Raw genomic sequence first — 17,938 nt, forward strand, 5'->3', positions numbered from 1 at the left:
ATGTAAGCATAGATACATCATGATTTAGAATGTTTTTAATCAGTGTCATGCATATTAGACAATCCTACTTCTGCCAAAACCCCTGTCCATATGAGTCAGATCAGTTTATTTAGAGCTGAAGTCCTTAAAGGTCTATAGCATTATAAATGCCCATTGACATTTTTTAGTTACTATAAACTTGAGGAAGAGTTTATCTCATCCATACCTGTTATGCATAAAGTAATATCCTTTCTTTCCAAACTATATTAATATCAGGTACTGAAGTACTTGAACTGCCAATGTAAACATATGACACTCATCATTTTAATCCATTATGGAACTTCCTTTAAAGGATGAGGATTTACACCATTGTCCTCCAGTTGGCTATGATTTAAGAAATTGGCAAAGATTCTATGCATGCAAGCTCTCCTCACAGGCTTACCATTTCCACAGCTTTCCTGGTCAGACACAAATCAGGAAGGGAATGGAATGTTGGAGAATGTAGAAGGGAATGGAAGGAAGGTCTCTTCCTTCATTTGGAAGGTTTGTGGCTTCACGTACATTCTGACCACCTGAAAGGGCAGAACTGAAGTTGTGGTGAAAAATAGTTTTGATATTAGTTTGTACATTATAAGGGTTGCTTTGCATTTATCAAGATACAAGAGGCACGGAGATAAGATGAGACAAAAAATATCATTCAAGAAAAATATTCTTCAAGCCCTTTCACAACAGACTGCTAACCACTATATGATCACAGTGACCTACTAAGGAGTCACAGCCCTTTCAAATGTTTGGGACTTTGAGAAGGTCAAATGCCACGTCCAGGGTGCTCTTTTCCTTCTGAATTATCAAGCCAGGCAACTCAAATTCAAGAATGGGAAAGGAAGAAAGGATGTAATTAAGTTCTAGGAGGAGAATAATAGCAGGGGCGTTTGGTTCCTTTCAGGTATATTCTAAGATTATCTGTATTTAGCAGAAACCAGAAGATCAGGTTCAGTTCTCCAAGAATTTGTCCTCATTTGATGCCACCTGGAATGTGATGCAGTGTATGGAGCTCAGGCTTATAAAGAGGTGAAAGTTCCTGTGCAGGAAAGTCAGTTCTGGGAAATCAGAACTCTTAATTATTTTTGCTCTAAACTCAAGTAAACCTGAAAGGTTTTGCTTTCCTGGTGAGTATTCTGCTATATCTCTTTTTAAAAAAGTAATCTCTATACCCATTTTGGGGCTCGAAACTCAGGACCCCCAAGATCAAGAGTACCATGCTCTACTGACTGAACCAGCCAGGTGCCCCTTTCTGGTATATTTCTAAAGTCATGAGACATGTGTGTGTGTGGGGGGGGGGATAATAATAAAGTTCAAACCATAGGAAATTGCCAATATTCAACTATTTTTGACCTACAAAATTGGTATCATTTTTGAACTACAAAGCAGTAATTTCTTATGGTTCAACCTAATACATTATTGTAGAAGTCCATTATTCGCAACAATATGACAGTCTACATGATGGAGTAGAATGCTGTGGAAATACTCTGCTTGGATATAAATCACTAATTGGTTCAGTAATTTCTGGAGAAAAAAAACCCTAATTTATAAGGGCTTTATTGTTTCCGGTTTTGTTTACATCTCATGGAGTTTTTTTCCCTGGATATCTTTTTCATAATGTCTGATGGTCATTTGGGGCCTACTTACAAGGAGATTGTGCAGTCTACTTTTGTGGGTAGTTCTCACCTTCTTGTTATGCTCCACCCATCATATAACAGCAAGGGGTGGGTGGGGAGAAATAGGTCTGGGAAGATGGAACAAAACATGTTTGATGTTCTATTCGTAACCATAAAGGAGGGCAAGAATAGGACAGAGAGGCAGGTCCAGGAACTCAGAGCTCAGTTAGGCAGAGGAATGCAGTGACACTTCTTCTTTGACCCTGGTCTCCTGGTACAATCTGGGTGGGCTTGCCCCACCTAGTCTAGGGAGTGGGGGATTGGCAGATTTTACACAGGCCAGGCAGCAGGAGGCAACATCACAACACTGAGCTGGTAAAAACAGACCATGAAGAAAAATACCTAGTTTGCTGTTGCATTTGGACCAGCACCTCAGAAAGTCATTGCCGGGGCCAAGTAGTATTGACCAAATGGGTCTACAGGAGCTCACAATGCAAGCAGATGCACAGTCATTGTCAAGGAAGCCCTGCATTTCACCTAGGCTACTTCAGCAGCCAAGACCCAAAACATAGATGGAACATAAGAGAAGGATTCTAGCCTCTTCTCTGCCATCAATAGTATAATAGCACTAGCATTTCTCTTCCTCAGCAGTAAAATACCTTTCAAATCAGCCTACAATTCATCCTTTGTGTGTGTGCACAGTATATATTACATATCACATGAGCTATATTATATGTCATATGTAATTTGATGTGTTATGCAATAAGTTCATGTGCATATATATGTATTTCATGTGTTTATAACATATCATGTGGCATATACTGTTTAAATATTTGAATATAAATACTATGTATTTCCCTATTATATAGTATATATTCACACATTTTATGTGTAAATATATAAGATGTTTGAATAGGATATGATATATATACATATATTTATATATTACATATGTCTTCTATATGTAAAGATATTATACAATGACCAGAGCATATACTCTGGGCCCCATTTACAGACACTGATTTTATGTAGCACGCATACACACACACACACACACACACACACACACTCAGTATCTAAATACCTTTCTTTTGACAAGGAAGAGCTATTAGCATATTCATTTCTTGGACTCTTATTTGCAACTCTCTAATGAAGGAAAAGCATTTCTCAGGTTAAAATCCACTGCTGTGATTAGAATGCCAAACTGTGACAAGTCTCTGGTAGAAAGCATAAGATGTGTGTATCCGTCTTAACTTAGGCAGAGTACACCTTCCTTTACTCTCACTCTTAACTGTGACACAAAGCAGGCTGTGATAAACCAAACAATTCAGCATAGAGAGTAAATGTTTATAACTGGCAAAGTGTAAATGTAACCCAATTAATGAACTTCTCCCTGAAAATAGATGTTACTCAACCCAGACATTCATATACTTTAAATTTCTTCTCGAAAAAACAAAAATCATGAATTTATGGGGATGTCACTGAAAGAAAAGCATTTTATGAACATGAGCTACTTAGTGAAGCTCATCTAAGAGTAAAATATGTTTTAAGCAGATTTTGCTCATGCATTCATTATACTCTGGGTCTTCTAGAAGAATGTAGTCATTTTCATTTTATTTCCACATAAGAAATTTGGCATTGTGCAGGCATGCTATAAATGGCTTCATTGTCTCCTAATACTAAATGTTTTTGCACTGAAACTAAAAGACCATCCATCAGCAAGCCATCCCATTTCACCTCCTCATCTTCTCAGCTACTCCTTGTGTTCTAAAAGTTCAGATGAGGAAATCCTGCTAGTAGGGAAAGGATGAAAATGTGAGCAGTGCCCAAAGGCATCAGCCTGTGTCCGTGTGTGCTGGGGAAAGCAGAAAAGTCTGAATCCGGAGAAAAATCTGCCTTACAGAATCCAGATGCACAAAATAGATCAATTAGCTTGTGAATTATCCATTGACAAAAAGGTAAACAAATCACCAGACTGCCTTTGATAGCAAAACCATTCAATACCTTGAAAATATGATTTGTTTTATGAATAGCTTTCCAGAAGCACATCTACTGGGTAAAGCTGGGTTAACACTCAGCTATTCGTTGGTGGATTCTTGCATTAGTGGATTATAAACAACCCTGAAGGCTTTGGTCAGGCCCCAGAAAAGGGTCTGAGTGAGGGTGAGATTTAATCTGTGAGTGTTCCTGAGACTCACCCTAAGTGACTGGAGGATTAGCCAGTTGAGGTTTTTCCACCATTAGTGCTATTTATCACCCATGCTGCTTTTTCTCTTCATGGCCCCAAAGCCTGAAAGTCATGTGCATGCACAGATATAAAATCACTTGGAAAAGAAGAAAAATTATTAGCCTAAATCCCCTAGTATTTACTTTTACTAGATGACAGTCCCAAACTCTACTGCTAATAAAATGTAAATTGTGTGCCTAGCACCAGCTGTATCTGAACGCTGGTGGAGAGCTCCACTGTTCTTATCCCAGGACCTGGCTAAAAGCCCCCACTGCCTCCAAGTGTTCACTCATGAATAATTAAAACTTGGGCCTGTATGTATGTCCTGACACATACTGATATGCACGTAACTTCATAGACAAGCAATGTACCAAAACAGAAACAAACATCTTGCATGTGCTTTTAAAAGACCAGTGAATACTTTAAAAGCATCTTTATCTTAAGAATTTGATAGAATCAATATGTGGTGTTTAGCAGTTCCCTCTGGCAACTCTTCAGCCTTAAAACACTGTGACTGTAAGAGAGGGAATGCCTGGGAATATTGGTTGGTCCCTGGCATGCTCACCAGGATAGTCTTTACTTTCAAGTCCCAGGCTATGGACCTGCCATTGTGATGCTGAGCCCCAGCTCCTATTATCACCACAGGGCTTCTGGTCACCAAAAGCTAAATCTGTTTGGAACTTGAGGTTTAGATAGCTCCCTATGTGGGTGCTGCTGCGAGGAGAGTGCTCGTGAACAGGCTTGCAACACCAGAGACGGATAATGGTCCCTTGCCAAAATGATGCTTTGCACAAATGACATACATCTCTTGGTTAGATTTAATAGAGAGGCTTCTAGAGTTCCAACTTCATAGAGAAAATTTAAAAACTAGAGAGCAGAGAAGACAGCAATATTTCTGCTCTTTTTTTTAAAAGATTTTTAAATTCATTTATTCATGAGAGAGAGAGAAAGCAGGCTCCCTGTGGGGAGCCTGATGCAGGACTCGATTCCAGGACCCCAGGATCATGACTGGAGCCAAAGGCAGACGCTCAACCACTGAACCACCCAGGTGTCCCAATATTTTTGCTTTTAAAGCACCTTTCAAAAATAGGGAAAAAGACAGCCAAACCTCTGCAAAGTATCTTCAATCCACATGCGGTATCTGTTTGCCAACATCTGTGAGACTTGGCCTCAAAGTCCTGCTTGCTGGACCCCAGCCCCAAAGCTAAGAGGATGATGGATGATGGTGACACTGAAGAAGGGAGGCACCTGCTGAGACATGAAAGTGGAGAGGAACGGAAGCTACCAAAACCATTCTTCCCTGCATTTCCTGGGTTTCACTGGCCCGTTTCTCAAGTAGCTACAAAAGATAAGGCCAGGGCTGGCTGGAGGAAAAAATGCAAAGGATTCAGTCTCTGTGAAATCCACCTACCTCTAATTTCCTCTTCACTGCCTTCCCATCTCCAGGCTCCATCCCACCCCCAGACCTAAGGGAAGCTGCTTCAGTAGACCACTGTCCCAGAAGCCTTTGCACCTATAAGAGCACCCTCGAAGGCCAGAACCAAAGGGAATTTGGCTGTAATTGTGGGCATAGTAGGCATTCTGGGGGATTGCAGGACCAGGCAGGATATTCCTAGGGCTCCTGGAATATGACTCCCCTTGAGTCTCGGCCAGGAAACAGAAACTCCATGGCTCAGCTTTCCTTTAGGGGAACAGACTGACCTCTTCGATCTAAGTACTCAGCTGTGAATCAGGTGCAGTGCCAGCTAGGTGCTCCAGGCTGTTAATCCCTGGGAGGCACCTACAGCTATGCTGGCACTCAGCCTTCTCTGGATTGACTAAAAATCAGGAGGGAGGCCCAGGTATGATGTCCACAATTGTCCCTGAAATCCAAAGAGCTCTTTAAAGACACCACACACCTCCGATTTAGCATTTAGGGTGTAGGCATCCACCAGAAAGGTATGGTTTGAGAAACAAGAACCTGGTATATTAGGAAGGATGGTGGGGGTCCTTGGAGGCAAGATCAACAATGACTAGCAACAAATTCTGAGTGATGAGGTAGGACAGATTCTTTCTCAGGGCCATCTCTTCTTGCCTCCATGATTGGTCTACATGTGCACACCACTGTAGCGAGAGAAAGAGGGAAAGGCATAGTTTCCAAAGGCCCCTAAGAATAAAACAAAAATTCTCTCTGGAGCTGTCCCCAAAACCAAGAGCATATGCAAAGAGAGTCGGGACTCCATAAAAATGACCAAACTGTAGAAGGACAAGGCATTTAAAATGCAGCAACAGAACTTGGGAGACAAGCTCACAGCCTATTTCCACCTTTCCTTGAGTTTGATTATTTTCATTCTGGACCCTTGAGCCTCACTCTTTTCACCTAACACCTCTGTTAATTCCAATTCCTTTCCCTCACTTAGCCTATAAGACTACTCAACAGCGTGGTAAGAAATGGATTCTTACAGTATTTTCCAACAAGAGTCAGGGTCAGATAATGTTGGAAAACATCAATCACATTGACTTAAAAAAAGGACTTGCAGAACAGATTTAATTTAAATTCTACTATATGACTAATTCTAATCCTGCTATATGCATTCTTATATTCTTACCATATTTAATGACTCAGTACTAAAGCCCTGTTTTAAAACATTTTCCTTGTCTCTAGCATGTAAATACTATTTTTAAAAAATCTCCACTTGCTATTTCCAGTGAAACTCTAAAGTGTGTTTTAGCCAAGAGAACTTAGTCTACATGGCCCCAGATGAAACGGTCAGTATCATTTCCCCAGGGTGCAGATGCCTTGGACGTACCAATCCTCTTTTTATTCTCATTGTCCGGGGATCGGTTACTAATTTTAATCAAAGGTCAGTCTGTCCTTCCTGAGGACAGCGTGGAAACAGACTTAATAAATAGGCCTCCCTTCTGAGACTAGACGTTAACTTTCTAAAACATAATTAACAGGATGCCAGTCAATGAGTGCACTTTTCCCTTCATGTCTGGGGAGTTTAGGTGACTCCAATTTAACAGGGGCCACAGTGCCAGTTATCAAATTGACAGTCTTGACCTTACTTCTAAAAGTGGCTGCAGAATGATGCCTCGTAAATTAAGATAAACACCAAATCCTTCCGAGGAAACAGGTCTATATCACAACTATGAAATGGGCATTCAGGTTGGAGACCCAGCAAGACTTCACAATAAGGATATAAATACCAGCCTGGGAACAAGGGAAGATGTTCACCCAGTTACTGTACATACAAGATAACAGTGACTCACTTCACTCAGCATTACGCTTGGCCAGAGATTTTAAATTCCTTTTTAAAAACAAGACTATTGTACCACCGGGTAAAGATTTTATTATCCTCGATAATGGGACTGAATATGCCAAGGCATAGAAGCAGAAAATTAGATCTGCTGATCCTAGGGCCAAGAGAGGGGTTACTGAAAGCCACAACGGGGCACTTGCGGTGGGCTTTTCAGTGTTTCAGTGGCCTGAAAACCCAGGGAGAGCCATCGGGCAAGTGTCTGCCTCCAGCCAGGAGAAGTGGGAGAAATCCAAGCTAGATCCAGCCTCAAGCAGTAGAATTGAGTCAAAACATGGGCACCTGCCCTGCTTCTGCTATTCCAGTGTTACTGGAATACTAACCAAGGGTGGCAACGCACAAAGTAGTTAAGGAAAGAGGTTACTGATCTGGCTCTCTTCCTCAGAGGCCATTGCCAAATAGTGCAGAGAAGCCGGCAGAGTCACCCTCTGCTTGATACGTCATCAACAAACAAGCAAAATTGGTCAAACAGGTCCCCGAAGACAAAATGCAAGCTATACACCTGCAAGCAGAATTTTAATTTTTAAGAATTGTAGGGAGAGTTCATGTGAATCGTGTTCCATCTTTCATGTTTCCTATTCACTCAAACTCACTGCTATTTACTGTGCTTCCCTCTATGTCTCAGATTTATTGCTTCCTGGACAGATACTTGGGTGGGGGGTGGGGGAAGAGGCTGTGATTTAGGTTCCTGTCAAAGCTCTAATTAAATACAGTGACTCTTTGTCACTAAAGCCCTCCACTTGGCCAAACTTAGATGAGATGATGAGACTAACTCAGAACCCTCTGCCCACTGCCTTCCTCTGTGCTGACCTCCAGCCAGACCTGTGGGGATGACAAGCCAAGTCATGAGTGGCCAAGAACCTTCTCTGGAGTGTTCTATCAACCACGGGAAACAAAAACTCTGCAAGCTGCACTAACAACCCTGAGCTTTCGCTGTATTTAATCCCCAAGAGGCTCAGCTTTCCACAGGCAAAAGTCCATCCGGCATTCTTAAGCCAGAAGGGAGCACGAAGATCTTAGCTCCTCTGTCTTCTCTTTCGCTTGCCATTCACATTCAGGATTCATTAAAGTACAGGTCTGTCTTCCACAAGAGAAACTCTTGGCATTGACCTGTCATCACCAAGGCTGGTTGTATTTCCCTTGGCCTGGTAGTTCCCCATGACCAAGGTGGTTCCTCTCTTTAAAGAGGTTAGTCTTTTCAACTTCTGATCTGGTCTTTTTCTGCCCCCTCAGGTCATGGATTATATGGGACTTTTGAAATGTTATCCTCCTGGAGGAAAACTAGAGAAGACCAACATGTGAAAGAGAGAACTGCAGCTGTCTATGCAGACTCCATGCTCTCCTTTTCTCTCACCACTGCCATGTACCTGGTCACCTTTGGCATAGGGGCCAGCCCTTTCACGAACATTGAGGCAGCCAGGATTTTCTGCTGCAATTCCTGTATTGCAATCTTCTTCAACTACCTCTATGTACTCTCGTTTTACGGTTCCAGCCTGGTATTCACTGGCTACATAGAAAACAATTACCAGCATAGTATCTTCTGTAGAAAAGTCCCAAAGCCCGAGGCATTGCAGGAGAAGCCGGCATGGTACAGGTTTCTCCTGACAGCCAGATTCAGCGAGGACACAACCGACGGCGAGGAAGCGAACACTTACGAGAGTCACCTATTGGTATGTTTCCTCAAACGCTATTACTGTGACTGGATAACCAACACCTATGTCAAGCCTTTTGTAGTTCTCTTTTACCTTATTTATATTTCCTTTGCCTTAATGGGCTATCTGCAGGTCAGTGAAGGGTCAGACCTTAGTAACATCGTAGCAACTGCGACGCAAACCATTGAGTACACTACTGCCCAGCAAAAGTACTTTAGTAACTACAGTCCAGTGATTGGGTTTTACATATACGAGTCCATAGAATACTGGAACACCAGTGTCCAAGAAGACGTGCTAGAATACACCAAGGGGTTTGTGCGGATATCCTGGTTTGAGAGCTATTTAAATTACCTTCGGAAACTCAATGTGTCCACTGGCTTGCCCAAGAAAAACTTCACAGACATGTTGAGGAATTCCTTCCTGAAAGCTCCCCAATTTTCACATTTTCAAGAGGACATCATCTTCTCTAAAAAGTACAATGACGAGGTTGATGTAGTGGCCTCCAGAATGTTTTTGGTGGCCAAGACCATGGAAACTAACAGAGAAGAACTCTATGATCTCCTGGAGACCCTCAGGAGACTTTCTGTCACCTCCAAGGTGAAGTTCATTGTCTTCAACCCGTCCTTCGTGTATATGGATCGATATGCCTCCTCTCTGGGAGCCCCCCTGCACAACTCCTGCATCAGTGCTTTGTTCCTGCTCTTCTTCTCGGCATTCCTGGTGGCAGATTCTCTGATCAATGTCTGGCTCACTCTAACGGTTGTGTCCGTGGAGTTTGGCGTTATAGGTTTCATGACATTATGGAAAGTCGAACTGGACTGCATTTCTGTGCTATGCTTAATTTACGGAATTAACTACACAATTGACAATTGTGCTCCACTGTTATCCACCTTTGTTCTGGGCAAGGATTTCACAAGAACTAAATGGGTAAAAAATGCCCTGGAAGTGCATGGGGTAGCTATTTTACAGAGCTACCTCTGCTATATTGTTGGTCTGATTCCTCTCGCAGCTGTGCCTTCAAATCTGACCTGTACACTGTTCAGGTGCTTGTTTTTAATAGCATTTGTCACCTTCTTTCACTGCTTTGCCATTTTACCTGTGATACTGACTTTCCTGCCACCCTCTAAGAAAAAAAGGAAAGAGAAGAAAAATCCTGAAAACCGCGAGGAAATTGAATGTGTGGAAATGGTGGATATTGATAGTACCCGAGTGGTTGACCAAATTACAACAGTGTGATGGAGTCTGCTTGTTATATTTTCACCCTAGGTCTTATGGAGAGCAAAGAGATTATGTTAATGAAACAAATTCAAAGTTGTTCTTTCTTTTTCAGAAACAGACATTGCCAAAGTAAAGGACAAGGGGGGGACATGGGCATTGCATATTTTCAGTCTTTAAAACAAAAGGATTGCTACCAGAAAGAATTTACACACACACACACACACACACACACACACACACAGTCTCTTAAACTAAGATCTAATAGAAGAAAGCTTATTAGCAAGCAGAATCCTATTTTATTCACACTGCAGATGTTGCTGGTATTGTGACAGAAACCTACTGATTGAAAGGTCAGCTGCCAAGGCAGAAATAGCTTTAAGCATTGTTCAAACAATAAAGCTTCCAGAACTTCTGCAGAGCAGTAGCTCCAGGCAGAGTCTGTGGTTTGAGGTCTTAGCCGTCTCATCTAGCTCCCCAGCACCCCAAGGAGATGCTTTCAAAAGTTCTAGCCAGCAAAAGCAAGCCAGAACCTTGGAAGTGACACATGGTAGAGTGGCCAGCATCCATGGAATGAAATTGAGTGATCCCTAAATTCACCCAGGTGAGGCAGTTTTGTTGTCTAGAATGAATAAATCATATCCCCCCCCATCAGTATACTTTTAACATTTGTATGATTTGGCTAATACACCTTTAAACCAATGACAGCTCCAGCACTGCAGTGTTGGAGCGATTCTATTTTGGAATATCTTGTTGCTTGTCACCAATGGATCTGCTTTATTAGTTACAGCTCTTGGCAGAAGGCTCTGAGTCCCCAAAACTGCAGAGCCAAACCCAAATACCTGGCATCATGGAGGAAAAGCAAGTGTCTACTTGAACACAGAGGCAGTGTCTCCATTTTAACAAAAAAATATGGCCAGCTGGTACAGCTGTTTGTGGTTTGACCCTACATGCTGTTTTTGCACGGATACCCAGAAGCAACATCTGCCTATGCATAGCTGAGGAAGGAGAAATGAACACTGAAATGGTTACCTGCCATAGCTTTCAACTGGTAGAGCCAGTCTGCCTTCGCTATGAGACATGGCCGCTCAGAGACACAGAGGAGAAAAGGAAGTTGTCTGGTGAGTGTAAGTCCTGACACTGAGAAACCTCATAGAAGTGCAGACAGGGAGATGAAGGACGGAAGGGGAGACAGACGGATGTAATCGCCAAGACAAACTGATCAATGATGATGGTCAAATGTTCCTGCTGAGCTGGCTGGACTTTCATCTTCCTGGTTCCCCCCTACACCAACACACACACACACACACACACACACACACACCCGCTGCCGGTGCCCCTCCAAAGCACTGCATGGCCCTTCTGTACATTAACGAGCCTAGATGTTTATACTGTTGACTGCAGTCTCTACAGGCTCTAAACAGAAACACTCTGATTGGAAGAGGCTGTGTATGTCGCCCCAGACTCCAGCGTTTCTTTACGTCTATAAAAATGAAGCTAAATCCTGGTCACATTTGAGGCAAATGTCTACAGTATTTTTCCCTTTTAGAAATGTAGCTTATTTAGACATCTATAGTGGTAAGCATTTCCCAAAAGCACCTTTGCTCTCTGGACCTTAGCGGATGTACTGTGCAACTTCCCCCATCCTCCGCAGAGGAGGAAACTGAGACCTAGGAGAATAAAGCGACTCAGCCAAGGTCACACCACTAGAGGGTTTCCATCTTTTCAGCATGCCTAAGACAGGGCAGGCCACTTTTAGATTTTCCCTTAAGAGGGCTATTACTCCCTTCAAAGTACACTTCCAAGGAAAGAACATAGGACTTTATGGGCCACAAGGCAGACTCTTTTTTTTTGTTTTGTTTTTAAATGTCTGGGTAATGTTTGGGATTTAGGTTTGCCATTGTCTTTCCAAACAGCAAAAATGCCCAAATGATTCAGATGTAACTGCACCAAGTGCAAACCTGTGCTTTCTATTTCATGTACTGTTGTTCACACAGTTCTAACTACGTAGCTAGTGCATTACACACTTGTTCAGTCTCTCCTGCAGACACACTAAGCGATCATACCAACGTGTTATGCACTCAACTAGAAGATAATGAGCTTTAATCTGGGGACAAGTACAGTCCTCGAAAAAGGGCAAGTTCGCATAATAGATCTGCGATCAATTCTCTCTCCAAGGGGCCTGCAATGAGGCTATTATTTATAAAACACAGCTGAAGAGGGGATTGGTTTTATTCTTAAATCATATGTTGCTAAATCATTTTCCGAACAGTGTGTTCTAAATCAGCCATTGATTTAGTGTCGGCCACGTGGAGCACCTCGGGTTAAAGCGACTCCACAAAACTGATGCGACACACACGCCAATTAAATGGATTTTGTTGAGAATTTAATCATTCAATTTGGTCAACCAGAATGACTTGCTGTGGAACTTTGTTTTATGACAGATAGTAGTTTTCCAACTTGATTGAGTCTCTGTATACCTTGGAATATTGTATTTTTAAACGAAGGGCATTTTCAACCTTGTCAACTTCCCTTTTCAGCACTTGAAATCGAGGCTTATGGAATTCTGACCATGGAATGAATTTTTTTTCTACTAGGGGGCTCTGCATGCCAAGATTTATTATTTATTGTTAGATCATGATTATTTATTCGTTAATGATTATTGCTCCGACAGCACTGGTTTAGCCCCACCACGGAGAAGACACTTTAGAAGCAACTCCGAATCACATCCCCATAAAATTTAAGTCTTGACTTCATGAAGTTTTACTTTTTTAATTGCTATAAAGAGGGAAGGAACGATCCTTAGCAAACACTTGCAAAAGTTTTCTTTTTCAATGAACTCCAACCAAGACATTAATGTTCACTTTACCAAAGAAACTTATTTGGTTGGTTTTGAGTTGGTGTTTGTTTACCAAAGAAAACATTCCATTCATCAAAAATATTTCTCCTGGTCAACTAAAAAAAAACTGTGATACTTAGGCATTCTTGGCCAGTTGTAAGGAAAAAAACAAAAGAAAAGTCAGGGTCAGGGTGATATTCTTTATTGAATAGAACTCAGCAGAAAGTGTAAATTCACAAGAAACTTGGGGTTTGCAAGAAAGAAAATGATACTACAACAGGGCATTATTGTTTAGCCCTATGCCAATGGTCCAGCAAGTAGCATGAGGCCTCCTTGGGCTAAAAGGAGTACATTTTCTCCACAGAAAAAATAAGACAAACCCTCGTGAAGCTCCCTCTTCATTGTTCCAGCTCCTAAGTTTTGGTTTGGTTGGGTTATGGGGTTTGGGGTTTTGTTCTGCTTTGGTTTGGTTTGTAGTGTGTGTTGTTGGTGTTTGCTCATTTGGCTTCCGTCTTTCCTACCATATTTGCCCCCTCAATTTTCACTCAGAAGGGAGATAATCAGATGGCATCCTCCATGGCTACAGTTATTTATGCAAAATACTGCTCTAAATGAGGCCCTTCATAACCCTGTTATTCTAACTAACCACCGCTCAATTGTTCTAAGTGGCACTCCAGGACCATGGCACCACGTGCCCCCAGCCTGAGCAGTGGAGCTTGGCTGTGTCTATCTCAAGAACAGGTGGGTTGGGCAGCCACCCTGGGGGTGTGGCAGAGGCAGAGCCTCTTGAACACAAATGGTATCCTCCTCATAATGGCTTTATTCCTTTGGATCCTATTAAAGTAGCCCTGCAGCTTGTAGTAGTGTTTGAACTTTGTGAATCTCTGTTTTCTCATCTGTAAAATGGGGATAACTATCTCTAAATTCATCAAATATACTGAGTGCCTAATATCACCCAGATACCATTCTAGAGACTGGAGACAGAGCAGCGAACAGATCAGATAAAATATACCTGCCCTCGGAGAGTCTACATTGGAGCGATGTTGCAGATTTACCATGAGGACCAAGGGAGAGGATGTTCAGAAAGCACTCACAGCAAGGGCTGGTATAGAGAAGAAACTCAAGACATTATTTGTAATTTCTCTATCCCACACAGTAGCACTAGGTAGGGCCCATGAGGTCAAGCTACAGAGAAGTACATTTTTGCAGATTTGGGCACAGAATTAGGGCTACATGAATATGCGATGGGTTCTCCTGTTCATTTCAGGGTATTCAGAATTCGCCTGGATGACCAATTTGTTGGGGCAACTGTCAAGAGGGCACAAGCTCTGGATGTTGGGGCTGGACTGTAATCCTTGAAAAAATAGGATATAGGCACTTGGGGATGAGAGTCAGGAGGGAAGGGCACTTGCTATTTAATTACTATGCCTGACTTGATTGAAGATATTTGAACACTCCTGCTGGGTAATTTGCTTTTAAGTTTGTGCTACACAAAAAGCACCAGGTATCTGAACACAAAGGTTCTCACTTCTTAAAAGCATGATAAAGCTGCAACACGGAGGAAAGTATTAAATTAGTACTAGTGGATTCTCTGGCAAAGACCTGACGATGGCTGCAGCCAGCACATGGCAGAGTTCCTCCCTGTGGTGGTTACAACTGTTTCTTTCTGTTTCATGCCAGTCCAGGAGAAAGCAAAGAGGAAAGTGAATGAGCTAGAATCGGTTCACCTGAATAGGCAGTGTCAGGATGTCTTCCCCAGCCTTGCCTCTCCCCTGCCCCCCTTCTGCCCAGGTGATCTGTTTCAAGTCCTCTTTGATATCTACAAGCATACCATGCAAGGAAGAAGAAGGGAGGCAACCAGAGAGCTATGGCCTCTGTGCAGATTTTCAAGTTAGATTAAAATTAGCAGGGCAAGCATTCAGAGGAGCCTGCCTGATAGGGAAAGAAGGCTTCTTTTCAAAGTACATTCCTGTGGAATGTGCCAGCCTCTTCTCCCTCCAGAATGTTGACATCAGATGAATCTCTGGATAGAATGAAGCTTACTCCCTCATTTTCCATGTGAGATAACTGAAACCTGGATCAGTGAAATCACATGCACAGAGCTAGTTTGAAGCAGATACAGGACTACAAATTCAAGTCTCCTGGCCTCAGTCCTTCCTCCATTCTGCCACTTTACTGCCAAATTCTATGTATCTAAATTATGGGATCTTAACCTGGGGGCCATGAATGACTTGGTGGGAGGGTGGGACTCTGAACTCCCTAAAACTATATGCAAACGTGTGTGTATGTTTAATATGTGCATTTTCCTAAAAAGAGAGTTCATAGTTGTCATCAGATTCTAAGAGAGGTCTGTGACCCAAAAAGGGTGAAGAACCACTGTCTGAAATTAATAAAGACCTCACTGGGAGTGTGATTCTGGTGTCCTCATTTTGGCTAATGGGCAGTCAAGAGTTTCTCAACCACATTTTTCCCAAGAAGCCAAAACTGCTTCCAAATATTGGTCCCTCATGCCCAGCCAAGTGCCTACTTCCATTCGTTTACTCCACATTCATTCATCTATTCATTTATCTTTATGTTTATGTTCCAGCACCAGCTAAACCTACTCTCCAGGGTAGAACTGGGGAAAGGACACCTCTGCACTGTGCTCTTCTTGGCAGAAAGAGTGCCAGGCTGCTACCACATTCTCACTGTTGCAACAAAGTATATGTAGCCTCAACATTACAGTGAGCACACCCCACACACAGAGGGGGCATCCAGCAAAGCCAGCACATGAAAGTGGGCTCTGTTAAAGAACCAGGGTCAGAAGAGCCTACTTCCAAGTTATACAGGTACATGCTGTGTGGCAGCAATATACCACATGCTCGGAAGGGCTGCTCCCAGGCTATGCTAGATGTCTACACGAGGCATGTGTGCACACACTTGCAGCAGCTGACTCACCAACAAATGGGGAGAGGCTGTGTCTCATTCATCTTGATAATATTTGTAGTAGGCAAATAGGAAATCATGGCCGTGGACATATGGTTACATCTAAGGACAGGTGTGTCTTGGACACAGATATGCAAATAGAAGCCCAGTTTTCTTGACTCCTAGCCATAAGCTAGCTATGGTGTACACTGACGGAGGAAGCTGGAAAAGAATCGACTTATTTGTACCTGTTGCTTGTGCTTTTTCTGGTATAACTTTAGGCACAATGGAATGTATGTGGATTGTCCTAACGGCATTGCTGGCGGAACCACTGCTTGGTCTTCCCTGAAGCACAAAGAAGGCACTGGCAGCCAAATAGTGCCATTTATATGACACTCTGCCCAGCCATGGCAAGGAGGGCCTTCTACTGAGATAGAAGAATATTAATTCCACTTTGTAGCATCTGTTGTGAAGTTAGAAGACTATTCATTGAGATCTATTAAGTGCTTTGTTTACTTTCTACAAAATGGCAAAGATTCAGCCCATTTCCATTACCCATTCCAGGCTGGGAAAACCCATGATTCTCTTTGGCAAAACAATGTACTTAATTTCCAGGGTGAGCCCTCAACATGTTTAACTCAGACTTTCAGACCTTTATTCTTTAAATTAACATCCTGCCAAAATTGACTTTGCTCTCTGTCCAGAATCACCAAGTCAGATCCTATAATGCCTTTCAGGGCCATGGATGACTAGTCAAAATTGGTAATGACCTGTTGACTCTGTTTCTCTCTCTCTCTCTATCTATCTATCTCTCTCTCACACACACACAATGTATGTACACTTAACATACCCATAACACAAGTACAACACATAGACATACATACATGCATGCACACACATAATACATGTACACTGCCTTTTACAACATATCTGACACATCTTAAGGCACATTAAATGCTTTAGCAGCCCCAGCCCTGTGGTTCTGTGGGGTTTGGCAGGCCAAGGACTTCAGCTATCTGCAGGGAACCATAAAAAATATTACCTTCCCATTCTAGTTGTTTCCTGTATGAGATGTTTGAGACCAGCCAGTACACTTTAGAAAAAGAAACCAGAGAAGTGAATGTTTCTTGAAATTTACAAATTGCTAACAGTTCTATAGCAGGAAACAGTTGATGGAGTTTCCTAAGTCATAGGTGACAATAGCAGAGACCCAAAACCACAGACATCACTCTCAAGGTCTGGAATTGTGGAAATTCATCTAAAATTTTTCTTTGTGATTGAGACAACAGAAAAAGGAGTGGGGAGGAAAGAGGAAGGACATGCCAGATGGTCAGTCCATCTTACCAATTCCCAGTCTTAAGAAGGACTGGGCATCATTCATTTATTCCCAGCACTAATTTGGTAGGTAAGCCAGTACCTTTCATCCACCTCAAGGAAAGAAGGTGTCTTCCTGGGAAACCTGGTAATAGGAAACATCAGTTTGGGAGAAAGGTCACCCAGGTAACAGAAAGAACTATTCAAGACCAAAAACTTATAGCACACACATCCATGTGCGCGCGCGCGCGCGCGCGCACACACACACACACACACACACACACACACACACACACACTTGGGAAGTGGACATTAAGAGGAATTAGGGAGACGAACCCTGGAAGAGTTCCTAAAATTTAGACAGTGTGGAAGGAAAAAAATAATGATTGGGAAGATGAAGCAAATCAAATTTGTGCAGAAGGGCTGAAATTATGAGCTGCAAATAGTGGAGTTGTTCAGGAATCTCTAGAAGATAAAAATAGGGAGCCTGAATCTATACTTTTTGAATAAAGTCAAAGGACTCCACATTTTCTTTTGCATTCTCAGCCCATAACTCCTGCTTAGTAACTTGGTGAGAACACATTCAGGTTCTATTTCTATTGTCTATGATCCCATGTTCAACCGCCCACTCTTGCTTGTATATTCACACTTCAGCTTAGAGCCTGTGAACAGAATTATTGAATGCCAGGCCCAAACAAGGAAAGTTTCAGCTTAGGTTTAATAACTCTTTGGTCAGATCTCTCTCATTCCTCTGAATGTGCAAATGTTTCAAAGCTCTAAAAAGTTGTGTCTAGATATAGCCGGGAGCATTTAACTTTTTTAACATTAAAGATATTCCCTGCCCATAATTG

General features: G+C 42.3%; 1 protein-coding gene across 1 annotated transcript in view; it reads left to right on the forward strand.

The window, feature by feature from the left end:
* Positions 1-13,729, forward strand: part of PTCHD1 (patched domain containing 1) — a 54,762-nt gene extending 41,033 nt beyond the window's left edge. The window contains exon 3 of the mRNA XM_038587069.1: positions 8,397-13,729. Within this exon, the coding sequence (XP_038442997.1) occupies positions 8,397-10,051 (1,655 nt within the window). The 3' untranslated portion in view covers positions 10,052-13,729. The remainder of the gene's footprint in view (positions 1-8,396) is intronic.
* The last annotated feature ends 4,209 nt before the right edge of the window (positions 13,730-17,938 follow it).

The sequence above is a fragment of the Canis lupus genome, chromosome X (genome assembly GCF_011100685.1).
Source record: "Canis lupus familiaris isolate Mischka breed German Shepherd chromosome X, alternate assembly UU_Cfam_GSD_1.0, whole genome shotgun sequence".
Taxonomy (NCBI): Eukaryota; Metazoa; Chordata; class Mammalia; order Carnivora; family Canidae; genus Canis; species Canis lupus.